The sequence below is a fragment of the Corapipo altera genome, unplaced genomic scaffold, assembly GCF_003945725.1.
Source record: "Corapipo altera isolate COAL_440 unplaced genomic scaffold, ASM394572v1 22b, whole genome shotgun sequence".
Classification (NCBI taxonomy): domain Eukaryota; kingdom Metazoa; phylum Chordata; class Aves; order Passeriformes; family Pipridae; genus Corapipo; species Corapipo altera.
Window position 1 is genome coordinate 29,622,520 of NW_020884876.1, and position 12,569 is coordinate 29,635,088.

Genomic DNA, 12,569 nt, shown 5'->3' on the forward strand with positions numbered 1-12,569 from the left:
GAATGTGCATATAAGTTTGGAACAATAAAATGTAGATTTATGTATCTGAGGAAAGAGATTCTCTTATCAACAGACAGCATAAGAGGAATTCAGTCATTTCATGGGCACCCGTCTTAGGATCTGGCAAGGTATATTAAGTAATACTAAGAAGAGAGCTGAAGATTCTTATATGTTTTCAAGAAAGGTTTCTGACAGTGGAGAACAAAGTAATTCAGAAAGCTTCAAACCATACTGGGCTTCAATGAATTGGCATAAATCATAGTTAGTTTTTTTCAGCTTTTAAGAAAATGGAGGGAGACAAACACAGAGACATATAAAAGCTGATCAATTAGCATTAACAAAGGCAGCAATCAGAAACAAACCTAGCCAGTCACACCAGACAATAGGATATCAAGAAACTGCAGCAACCTGGGACTTTGCAAAGGATAATGGTGCAAACCTGAGGGTTTATTTTTTCACGTAGTCATAGCATGAACTAAAAATAATTTTTTATTGGACTGATGCTTGAAGAATCACATGAAGACTGAAGTTCATTTCATCTTGCCTCAATAGTTAGTGAATATAATGCAGAAACAAAAAAATCATAGACTTATAGAGGTCAAACTTAGAAAACACTTTGGTTATATCATTTAACCTTGTGTACATTATATGTCAAATGCTAAAATGTGTGTGAAGCCAAAACTTATCACCTAAGGCAAATCCAGCTGTGGTTTAAATATTTCAGCAACAAAGAGAATCCACCAGATCCATTTTGGTGTTTTTTCCTATGACTACTTATATTCAGTGCTAAAAATGAGTACCTTATTTCTAATCTGAAGGTATCTCTCTCTGTTATTGCTGCCAGATAAAAAAACCCCTCAGTTTGTTATTATACTGGTTACATAAAAAACCATGAATTGATTAAATGCTGCCATATCAAAGTATGTGGTGAATAATGTTAGACAAAATGAAAAAGAAACATATTTTTTTTCCAAACAGATTATATACCCATGATTATTTATTGATACAATGAGCTAAGTAGTAACCCAGCATCTAAGTCATCAAAATCTATCCATCACTTTTGGTATGCAATCAGGGTGTAAAGGAATAATCAAAACCAGCTCTGTATTGAGAACTGATTCTCAGCAACCTTCTGTAAGTAAGTATGTCTATGCAATGTAACTGTAGATCATAATTAGATTTATGCTTCCCAGTCATGTCTAAATAGGGAAGATGCTTATTTTTCCTTCATCTCCAACCTGTTGACTCTTGGTGGTTGTGCACATGGCTACAACCAAACAACATCTTGGAGAATCAGCACTACAAATGCCATTACATTGATTACTTTCAGAAACTTACTGTAGTTAAAGAAACAAAGTATTTAAAGGTAAAGCTAAATTCCCATGCAGGTTGCTTCATTTGACTAACTGCTTACATTTATGACTGAGTTAGGTACGATACAACAAGTAACCACTAAATGTGGTTACTGGTGGATACTTGGCTGGTATAGAGCCAGTTGCCAATCTGAGCCAGACTTCTTGACCATAATTTAACTCTAATAAAGCGTTTCCAGTAATTACTCTGTCAGTGTACTTGTTACTATTAATATTTTCAGCCTGAAAAGTGAGTTTGTCTATTCCATCAATGACCAGATAGCCGGAGGCACGTGGACTAAATGATTCAATGGTATATTCAAAAACATAGACCCCCAGATATGGAACATGGAACTTTCCAGTTGCTGGAGCAAATGAAGCGCCATAGTTGACATCCAGATTGTTAAATCTGATGGGTCCTGGAGTTGTCATTCCATATGTATGAGATGCAAAAAACGCCACCATAGGTGCATATCTGTATGATCCTTTTGAAAAATCTGGAATGGAATAAAGAACAATTTCAAGTGGTGTTACATTGTAGAAAAGCAATTCAGACCAGCCAAAAGATCAAAAGCAGCTTTTCTGAAATCACATCATCATGTAGCTTGAGCAAATGAAATATAGTATTTCTGCAAAACTGCATTTTTCTATATTGTATAAAACATAATTTTCTTCACAATTAGTGCTAGGTGTATATACCAAAGAAAAATTTTAGAAACAGCAAGGGAACTTTATGTTGCCTATACTAAGCTATAATTAGGGGGCTTTCTTTCCACCCCCCACCCCCTCCTATTTTTTCCCACCCCAGGATCTCTCTCATTGTTCATGTGAGTGAGCTGAAGCCAAGAATTTCTCCAGAAGTCTTAGACGAATACTGAAGAGGTTTAGCACTCCTGATGTTAAATGAAGGAATAAAAGTATATGTGTTTCTGTTCAAGCTGAGCCTGCACAGTATCATTACCTGCTTTTGTACAAATGATTTCATTCACTGTTCATATGCTGTCATGAGTGAAAATCAGCCAAATAAGTGCTGAAAGGAGCATATAATTCACATTCCATGTGGCCTGGATGTAAATTATTTACTTGTTTTTTGGACTGAATAAGCATAATTTCCACTTTTCTTTCTTTCTTTCTTTCTTTTTTTTTTAATTGAAATTACCTTTCAAGGGCTACATCCTTTGTTGATGAAAGTCAGAGGCATGCCTAACATGACTCCTTGAGCTCATAGTCCCACACATCTTGGTAACTACTAGTATTTATAGAGCATTTATGGCCCTGTAAAACTAGTATTCCCCAGAGATTTGATTTTACCTCCCCGTACAAACTCCATGACATCATGTTCAAACACATCTACTGCACACCCTCCACTTGGCACATTTCATCAGGGAGCTTTCCAGCTATTAAGGCAGGTCCCAAACCAATTTATTCCCATCATCTGGTCATATTAAAGAAAGAGATCATGAGTCACCCACTGGGATTGATGTCTTCGGCACCAAAACAGGGGAGACTACTACTAGAGGTGGTACTCATTAAAGTGAAATGTGAGACCTCTGACCAGCAAACGCTCTCTAATTAGGCCCTGGGGCAGAGGCCCATACTGCCAGTATATTGCTCTACTAAATTCTGTACTTGCCGACACTCAGGGAATTGTCATTCCCCAGCTTCACACTGCAGTTGACTCCTCCAAAGGGGTGGCGACAAGCGCAAACAAAACTCTGTCTGTCATTGATACAGGTTCCTCCATTCTGGCACGGAGAACTGACACAAGCTGAATACTGGCCTGTGAAAGAGAGAGAGGAAAACCAACAACCTCAGTTGCAATGTCATTACTGTGACACTTGCCAAGTTTACAGTATTTTGTAAAGCCTCTTTGTCAATACATAATTTCTGCTGAAATTCTTTGTGAAGGACAACTTCAGATCCTTTTCAGGCTGTTCAGACCCTTTGCTGGTCTGGTCTTTCTTGAACTCAGCAAGCCCCCAAGATATTCAAAGTTCCCTCTAAGTGCCAAGTTCTGCTTGTCTCAGAGGGTCAAGTACACACAATAAGGTAAAAGATGCTTCCAAGAAGTTAGATCATGCTGCTTTTTCTGGACAGAGCCAGCTAATCCTTGGGTGTACCAAAATACAGATTTTGTACTGCTGGTGTACAGATTGGACTGTCTTGTCTGTGAGATGACCCACCCAGACATGTAGTGACCATTGCAGGAGAGTCTGGCTCCTGGTGATGAAAGATCTTTAATACTACTAAAACCACTTCCAGTACTTATCCCTGAATAACTCAAGTCCAGTATGTCTGCAAAGATTGTTGTAGAAGTTTTCTGTTGCAGGCAATGAAAATTACACCAAACAGAGCAGAGCAGAGCAGAGCACCCTTGCTGAGGATGTCCTTGCCTCTGTTCCCGACTATGTATGAGCTGACCAAATCACACTCAGCCAATAAGGAAAAATCTGTCAGGCCAGTGCTGCTGAGCTCTGAGACAGCAACTACTAAGTGTAATTGTATAATGTGCTGTCATAATAGTTTTAGGGGGAAGAAAATTCAGGTCACATTAAAAATTAAATAATGCTATGAAAAATTCTGAATACAAGGCGTTCCCAAACCATACATTTTTCTTTTCTCTTGTTTTGGTTAAATAAAAGTCATATGTTTTAGCAAATTTTTTTTGCCAGGAACTGCCAGTAGACATCTGGAAAGAGAACTCCACACAGTCCTGTGATGGTAAATCTACATTGGTAGGTCAGAACTGGAAAAGTCTTGTGTAAAATGATCTACTTATCGGCAGGGAAATGTTGAACTGTAGCTTCACACAGATATTTCGGTAATGCTCATGTTATCTTCAGATTCACAACCAGCCATTTCACAGACTGATGCATTAAGGCAAACTATTTCTGTGTGATATTTTAGTTCAGTGAGCAGAATGCTAAGGCACATGCTACAGTGACACTTGAATTTACTCTGATATAGCATATGATTTAAAAACACAACAGTAATTCCTTCCATAGAAAATAATGTCCATCCCTTAATGCCTGAAATAAAGTAATTTAAGACTGTCATGACTGGGGTCACAGCACAGGCAACTGGACATGAGGAAATAATGGTTTTCTTCTCAGATAATAGTTTTGCTGCACACTTAATTGAAGTTATTTTTCACTTACATTTACTAAGCATCCACATATTTACCAAGCGTGAAAGGAAAGCAGAAAAGGAAGGAAAACAGCTGATTTTGCTGACCATATCATATTCCCAAAGTACAAAAGCTTTGTGTAAGAACACGGTAGTCTCTCTGTTAATTGGCCTCTGCTTATCATAAACAAGAAGTAAATCCAAGAAACAGGAAAACAATTACAAAAAGGAAATGACAATGATGTTGAGACTACTGTTTTAAAAGTCTTCTGTGGGGTGATTTTGCCTGAACTTAACCTTGGAGTTAATTCAAATTCAGGCATATCTTTGTCTACATTATATTAACCCTCCAGGTGCAGCATTGCTTAATAGCAATGGAAGCTTTTCCATTTGATAGAAGTAGGAGAAGCTGTGAAGGGAGTTGAGTCAAGTTAGGATTTTCAAAGAGGCAAATACCATAGATCTCCACTGTGAAGGTAATCTCTATGTAACTATGCTACAATAGCATGTTTCTGCTGTCATTTCTGGCTGAAGCTACTCCTCTGTCCAGTATTTTCTTTTTCTTTTTTCCTTACTGAAGGGTGTTCTGAGACAGAGTATTCCCTCCTTGGAGTAAGATGCCAAGAGGTTCAGGCTAGGAAAAGATTTCCTACTATAGTACATATTTTATTGTTAATTAATCTTTCACAACTTAATAGTGTAGATCAGTAAAAGATGGAGATTGTAACTTAGAGGCTTAAATTGTAGCTATTAATAGCAGAGAATAAACTGAATGCAGTTGCTTATTACACTTGGTATGGTAGGAGTGAGGATAGCGAGTTAATGCTCAGTTTTCCTACTCTTTTGGAGGGCAAACATCCAGAAGCTCTTTTGGGAAATAGACTGCCAATGCTGTGCAAACGAATCTTCAAACAAACAATGATGCTTTGTCAGTACCTACTAGAGTGTTATTTAGAAGCAAATCGAATACTTAGCAATTTAATGGTCTCCTTATGGAAGGAAGTAACTCCAGTGGTTAAGTTTGGAAATTCTTCTGAACAGGAAGTAACTGGCCAACATTTTTTAAATATTTAGTTATCAGTAACTGTTTCTCAGGAAGTCCTAGGAGATTGGAAGTGCCTGAGAATCTACTAAACCACCCTGCTTGCACAGGGTCAAACTGGTTGTCAGCCTACAGTTATTAATCACCTCTGGTTCAGCACTCTCAGTCTGACAGTGATAAAGGCAATGGCTATTCCCAGAATTCTAGATGCAAGGAGTGTCAGGGAATAGGAAAAAGACAGCTTCTCCTGGGCCAGCACCCAGGAACTGGGGGTGACAGCAGGGCTGGTGCCTCACCAGGACAGGTGACAAGCACAGCATGGCAGGTGTGGCAGGAGAGCCTACCCCTGATAAGACCTATAATCCAACCAATGCAAGTTATCAACCACAGGCGCCTGGGGTGCCAGGATGCTAAGACCATCCTGGTTCACCAGACTTCACTTATGCATCCTGCTATTGAAATAGGATTTGATAGCTAGTCTGCTGGCTAGTAGATCTGTAACCAGCAGTCAATCACTTTATACTATAAAAGTCCAGTCTCCTTGCATATAGTCAGGTTCTTCTGACATAACCCTTCTTGGGGTATATGTGTGGAGATTCCTCCCTTGGCTGGGGATGCCCTCCAAGGTTACTCCTCGAGGCTGAGAGAAAGAGGTCTCCCCACGAGCATTGGTATGGGTGAGTTTCATCAGATCTCTACTTTATAATTATTCCTTTTTGCTAGCTTTAATAGAACTGCTTCAATAATTGCTTTGTTACAGTGTGCTATACTACATTATGCTATATTATACTCTACCAGTAGAAATTTAGTGTTTATATTGTGTACTAATAGTTCTGATTAACATCTTTTGTCTGATCATTTCTATGAAATAAATTATTCATTTTATATAAATGTTCTCATTTTACCAATCATCAAAACCTGCGGGACAAAAGTTGTTCAATCACACCTCTGTAATTCCTTAAATTTAAACCATTAACATAACCTGAGGCTAAGATAAGGTTTAGCTGCACCTAGACTCCTCTCTGAGAAAGGGGTTTAGAAAGCAAGGGAGTCCTTTCTGTACCTTGAGACTCACTGGCAAGGCTTTGCTTTTTAACAAACTTGTCTAAGCCTTCCACTACCACCTGTGACAGCAGGTTGATCATGGTAACCAGGGTTAGTCACAGTCTAGCAGAACTGGATTTTGGCTTGAGCTGAAAGAGGGACCACGGGCAGAGTGTGCAGTCTAGGGGCTAGGTCAGGATGCTCAGGGCAGTTTAGGTGCTCTGGGCCCTGTCAGGAAATTCAGGTATAAGCTGTTTAGGGTGTTTGTGCTGCAAAGAAGCACAAAGGTTCACCCGCAGTACTCTTGCGCAAAAAGCAAGGAGGAGAGGTGCCTCAGCTGTGCCCTCTGGTTTTGGATGGGGGCAGGTTGTCAAGACCCATCTGAGCTACTTAGACTCTGGCAAGTCTGTTTCTCTGTTAAGCAAAGGTGTTTAATACTTCCAGTGTGATGATTTTAGGATCATCAATTTAAAAACAAAGAACCAGTTTCATCAATCCGTTAGTCTAAAGCCTAAATATGCAAAATTGAGGTGTAGGTCATCAAACTGAAATGGAATAAGCATTACACTTGTGCAATTAAATTAATATGGAAAACATTTAAGTAGGTTAATTTCACTACAGGCTTGGATGATAAAGCAACAATGGAAGCTTGCATTTCTGTTAAGAGTCAGAAATCTTGTGAAAATAAAATCAGAAATAAATACAAAGGAAATGTAGAAATGAAAGAAATTACCTCTCACGGAGATGCACTGTTTTAAATACATAAATATGTGAAGCACAGCTTCACTCAGTTATTCATGTTGGTGGGAGGGTGGCATAATCTGAATAAAGCAAGAGAGCACATGGACCTTTGGAAAGCACTGCAGCCTCTAGACTACTTAGAAAACAGACACAGCACTAAATAGCAACAGGCAAATGGGAACAGAGCTAAGTTCCCCTTACACTGCATCATACTTTTTTGCAGTAAAACAGTATTTGCATTGGAAGGTAAGAACAACCATAACCCATATGCAAGACTAATGAAGAGTCACTGAATATATATATTTTATAAGGGCTGTCATATCCACTATGTTAGATGTTGAAGCTGTCTTAAGACCACTACTTTTTATCCACCCTGCCATTACAGTAAGTATCAGGTAAAGTGTTAGTGTTTTCACCCCTAACACATGTAGTGCAGCCTCTAGCTGACATAAACCTTTTCTTTAGTTCATTCCACAATATAGGAAGTCTGCAAAGGTATATGTCCTTGGATATGCAATGCAAACTCACATTGTTTTGTCTTGATTTCAACTAACTGCTTAGGAAAGTGTTACCCCAGGGTCAAATCCTGAACACATTAAAGCCAATGAGAACCCAAATCTGTTAGAGTAGGATCAAATATTGATCATATTGGAATCAATGGGAATTGTCATTCGCATCTTTCTAGCATTTTTTTTCTTAATTGAAAAAGACAGTCTAAGATTAAATACTTTTTATAATTAGCCAATTATGCCTCAGGGTTTCTTTGACAAATTTTAGTAGAGATGGCACAAATCTCTGGGTGGTGTTCTGGAACTTGAGAGAAAAAGCTTTCCTGGAGAAGCAAAATCTACCCAGCCAGAAGATGGATACTCATTAATTAGGATAATGGCCTTACTTCTTCAACTTACAGAAATGTAGCATATGACTTTGCTAGGCATTCAATATTATTGAGTACAAAAACTCATTATAGATGGAAAAGTCTGAATAAACATTGCTACGTAGAAACCTTGCGTAGAAATAAGGCTTCTTAACATCCGCAAGATCTGCATTTTCTGTAAGAGTGAGAATACATACAATGTTATCAAGGAAGTTATTTGTTAAAATTCAATATGAGATAAATAATAAATAGGAAAGACATTAATTCATTAATGTGGAGTGAAAGACAGAGCAGGTGGCACCTTTCTGTGCTCCAGGCAGCTAGCACTGGTGATATTTTCCAACAAAGTAGATGATGTGGGAAAGATCAAAGAGATCATATCTCGTTTGCTCTTAATTTTAACAAAGGTTTTGAATTTCCATCCTATGCAGTGCCAGGAACAGACAAAACACAGAAATGACTGAGGAAGAACTGCCATTTTTAGTAGCAAAATATTCAAATTAATTTGTAGTAAGACCATGGCAAATCTTGGTGCATTTTTAAGCGTGACTGCCTGCTGGAATAGCTGTGCCCCCTCTCTAACTGAGAAGGTAATCAAGGACTGAAATCCTTTGGTGGGGATTGCTTTCAGCAGAAGCCAAGCTACTCGTGGGACTGGGGTTTTAAAAATGATCCTTTCCATTGATTATTGAGAAACACTGTACCTAGGACAGGAGGAGACAAAGGATCAAGGCGGGGAAAGGAAGGAAGAGGGAGGACAAAGAAGATTGTCCATGGCCTTAGCACATGAACAAAAGTAGTAGCTCCTACTATTTCCACATCTGCATACAATAGGAACCAAATACTGTTTTAGAAATATTCATAAGTTTAAGAGTGCTTTACAGAAAAAGTTTAGGTCTGAATCTTCAAAACTACCTGGGCATGTCTCTGCCATTAAGGAATCTGTATCATCTTAAAATGAATTAGAATCATCTCAGGATTTCTAGTCACTTAGTCACTCTTCATTTTCTGTATTGTGCAAGAAATTATATTTCCATGAAGCATTATCTTGGGCTATTGATTTTCACTCAAGTATGATTCCAAAAGTCATAATTCAGAGTTTGTACTTCTGTGAATTCATTCATATGAATTAATTTCACATGATGACATTTGAATTTAAGCTCAGAAGCAAACCACACTCAAAGTTTCCATTTTAAGAATGGAAGCTCCTACTCAACTGAGCTGTTCTCCAGGCGGATTTGAGCCAAACATGCTTTATTGGTTGCACTCCTTCTTTTGCAAGAACACACTGTATAACTGTAACTGTAATTTCAATGAATTACTGAAGGAGTCGGCAAAAGCCTCATTACAGTCATTTGGTGTATTCACTTGCTTCAGATTTGTGATACTTTTCATCCCTGCTGACATTGCAAAGTACTGATGCAACTCCATATTTCTCTCCCAGCTTGTATACACTTTTTTTTAACTGAAATTACTAATTGAGATGCAGACACAACATCTTTATCTTTAGATTTTGTCTAAACTGTCAGTTACATTTCAAAGGTCAGGTTCTCAGCTGAGGGTGTGTGCATGGACATGTATCTTAAAATGATCAGATGTGAATTTAGGAATATTAAAATGGAGCTTCTAGATGCCTTAGTGCATCTCCTCATAAGAAAAACAAATTCTCTTGTAAGCAAGAGACTAGAGTAATCTCAAGTTCCTCTGGAACACTCTTTCTGGCAGTCTTTAGACTTTTTCTCACCCTCAGTCGAGTTCTGCCACTCAGTTCATCACAATGGTTACATAAGCCTTTATTAAAACACCCTGATTTTTAGTAGAGCAAAATGCTTTACCTGGATCTATAGTATTATCCGTGTTTCTTTGACTTCGGCTTGCCAGGCTCGTGGTGATGTTTGCTGCTATTTTTTTTGCTGGGGCTGGTTTCTTCATAACTGGCTTCATCTGCTTCTGGAATTTGGTGATGTTGTTCACTGCATTTGCCACTGATATGTCAACATGCTGGGTTAAATTTGTCAAAATAGTTCCTGCTTTTACTTCAAGGACAGATTCAATGAGCTCTTTGAGGCCTCTCTGCAGCAGGGGTATATCTGGCTGAGCAGATTTAATTAGCACAGGGATACTCGCGTTCACTCTCTGGATGCTGTTGTTGGTAACCTGACACAACCCCCAGGCCTCATGAGCCGTCTTGTTCACAAGTGGGATGACGTTTGAGAAGCGGATCGACTTGGCTTCCAGGGCCTTGATCCTGGAACTCAGTGTCTGGAGCTGAAGTGAGACCACCTGTTCTTTCTCTGTTGAGGCAGCATTGGTTCTTTTCAGCGAGACACAGTTGTTTGCCAAAAACTTTGAAATTTTCGACTCTACGTTCAGAAGGCGGACCTCATGGTCCTTTGATTCCTCCACGGAGTCAAGTAGTTTTTCTTCCAGGCGGCTGATATCCTGTTTCTGATTTTCCACTTTTGATGCTGTATCATTTAAGATGTAGAAAAGTCTACTGAAATTGTGGAGGATACTTTTGTCAGACTCCTTATGTGGAAGATCAGAAAGAGATGGCACTACTTGCGAAGTGAATTCATACTTCTTGTTATTGAGCAGTGTCTGGAGGGATTCATTCAATTGTTGGAACTGGGGAATGAAAGCCAGGATGCTGTCCAGTTTCTCAGCTCTGCCACAGCAGATTTCAGTCTCATTCCTTAGAGCATGTAGCGTATCTTTTAGCACATAGTTGTCTTGAATAGAATCAACAGCAGTGTTTATTACTATCATGGTCTTGTTTAAGCCATCCTCTATTTCCATGGAGCATTCATTAACACGACTCTCAAACAGTTCCTGATAAGCCTGAGACTCATTTTTAAGTCCTTCCTGAGTTTTGGAAAGCTCCTTCATTGCAGAACTCATTATGTCAATGACAGTAGTAAGGTTTCCAAGTTTCTCATTGATATCTTTAACTTGAATTTGTTGTTCATACTCTGCAGTTAGACTAAAAGGTACCCCTTGTTCAATCAAGGGTTGTAAGATCTCCATATCATAGCACAAATCATTAATTTGCTCATTCATTTTGTCCATCTTATTGTCCAGTGGTAGGAACAGGTCAGAGAGACTCTTGTTTAGCACAAGCACGTTCTCTTGGGTTGCTGCCAGCTGTGTTTGGAAATTTGTTCTGCTCTCTGACAACATGTCATCACAGACCCCCAGAACAGAGTCTCTCTGAATTTCCAGTGCAAGACTGAGGTTGCTGATCTTGCTGTCTTGGACTCTTAAATCATCATAGATCTCCAGCATCATCATGCCTTGTTTCTTTACTTTCTCATGCAGTGTGAACATGTACTCTGTAAGATTGTACTCCATGACTTTATCTGCTGAAGGGATGCTTTGTTTTGAAGACTGTTCAGCTGATAACAGTTGTTCATGAGCACCTCTTATTTCAGTAAGAGTCCTATTTAAAGATTCATAATAAATGGTACTTCTTGACTGTTGGTGCTCCAAGTTAATTTCCAATGACTTCTGCTTTTCTTGTAAAGCTTTCATAGGCTTGTCACAAGCGAGGGCCATTTCTTCTTTCATCTGCACCATGTGACTCTTTAGCTCCAGAATGTCAAGTCTTGTTGACCCACTGTCATTCTCCTGAGCAAATTTTTGTTGGGTTTCATTCAGGTGCTTGACTAATTCCTTTGTATTTTCGAGCTCACCTGATAAACTAGACACAGTCTTGAAAATTTGAGCCATGTTCTCTTGCATTTCACCTTGAAATACTTTAAAGTGTTCTCTGACTATGTCTTTGACTAATTCATCGATACTTCTGGATTTGAGACCTTTGGGGAAAAGGAGAAATATGGAAACAATCAAACCAATTGTATTAGCCACATCTAAGTTTTTCCCCCAACATGAGAAAACACAGTGTTGTACAGAAGTAAAACACACACATCCCTGCCCCACAGAGCAAAATTTAAAGCTGAGAAATGCAGAGGATGTCTAATAGTGTTTGAGGATTCATCCCTGTTTCTACTGAAATCAGGGGGAGTTTTGCTGTTATTTTGAAAAGGCAAACTCAGAGTCTGCATGTGGTTTCAACTTTGATCTCCTACTTAAGTGGTTTCTGAGCACTGAAAAGAGATCTGTGTGCTTTTGTGGCTCTCTTATAAAATGATGTGTCTTTTCTCCACTGGAAAAAAGGAAAAACCAACTACTTTATCACCATTATGATCAAGAAGTGAAAGCAGAGACTATGACCTGCCTATTGTATGTGCTAAGTGATCATATGAAACACTGTAGTGAGAAAGAACAAAAATACAAAGAGTAACCTTATTGAATAGCTTAAGTTAGTAACATGACAACTGCTGCAAAACGCAGACATTTTAAAGGTAGAAACTTTTAGTCTTGCAGA

At 38.7% G+C, this 12,569-nt stretch overlaps 1 protein-coding gene across 1 annotated transcript in view; it reads right to left on the reverse strand.

The window, feature by feature from the left end:
* Positions 1-476: 476 nt before the first annotated feature.
* Positions 477-12,569, reverse strand: part of MMRN1 (multimerin 1) — a 43,639-nt gene continuing 31,546 nt past the window's right edge. Inside the window, exons 6-8 of the mRNA XM_027636342.1 lie at positions 10,018-11,997; positions 2,986-3,132; positions 477-1,849 (exon numbers count right to left, since the gene is read on the reverse strand). Of these exons, the coding sequence (XP_027492143.1) occupies positions 1,428-1,849; positions 2,986-3,132; positions 10,018-11,997 (2,549 nt within the window). The 3' untranslated portion in view covers positions 477-1,427. The remainder of the gene's footprint in view (positions 1,850-2,985; positions 3,133-10,017; positions 11,998-12,569) is intronic.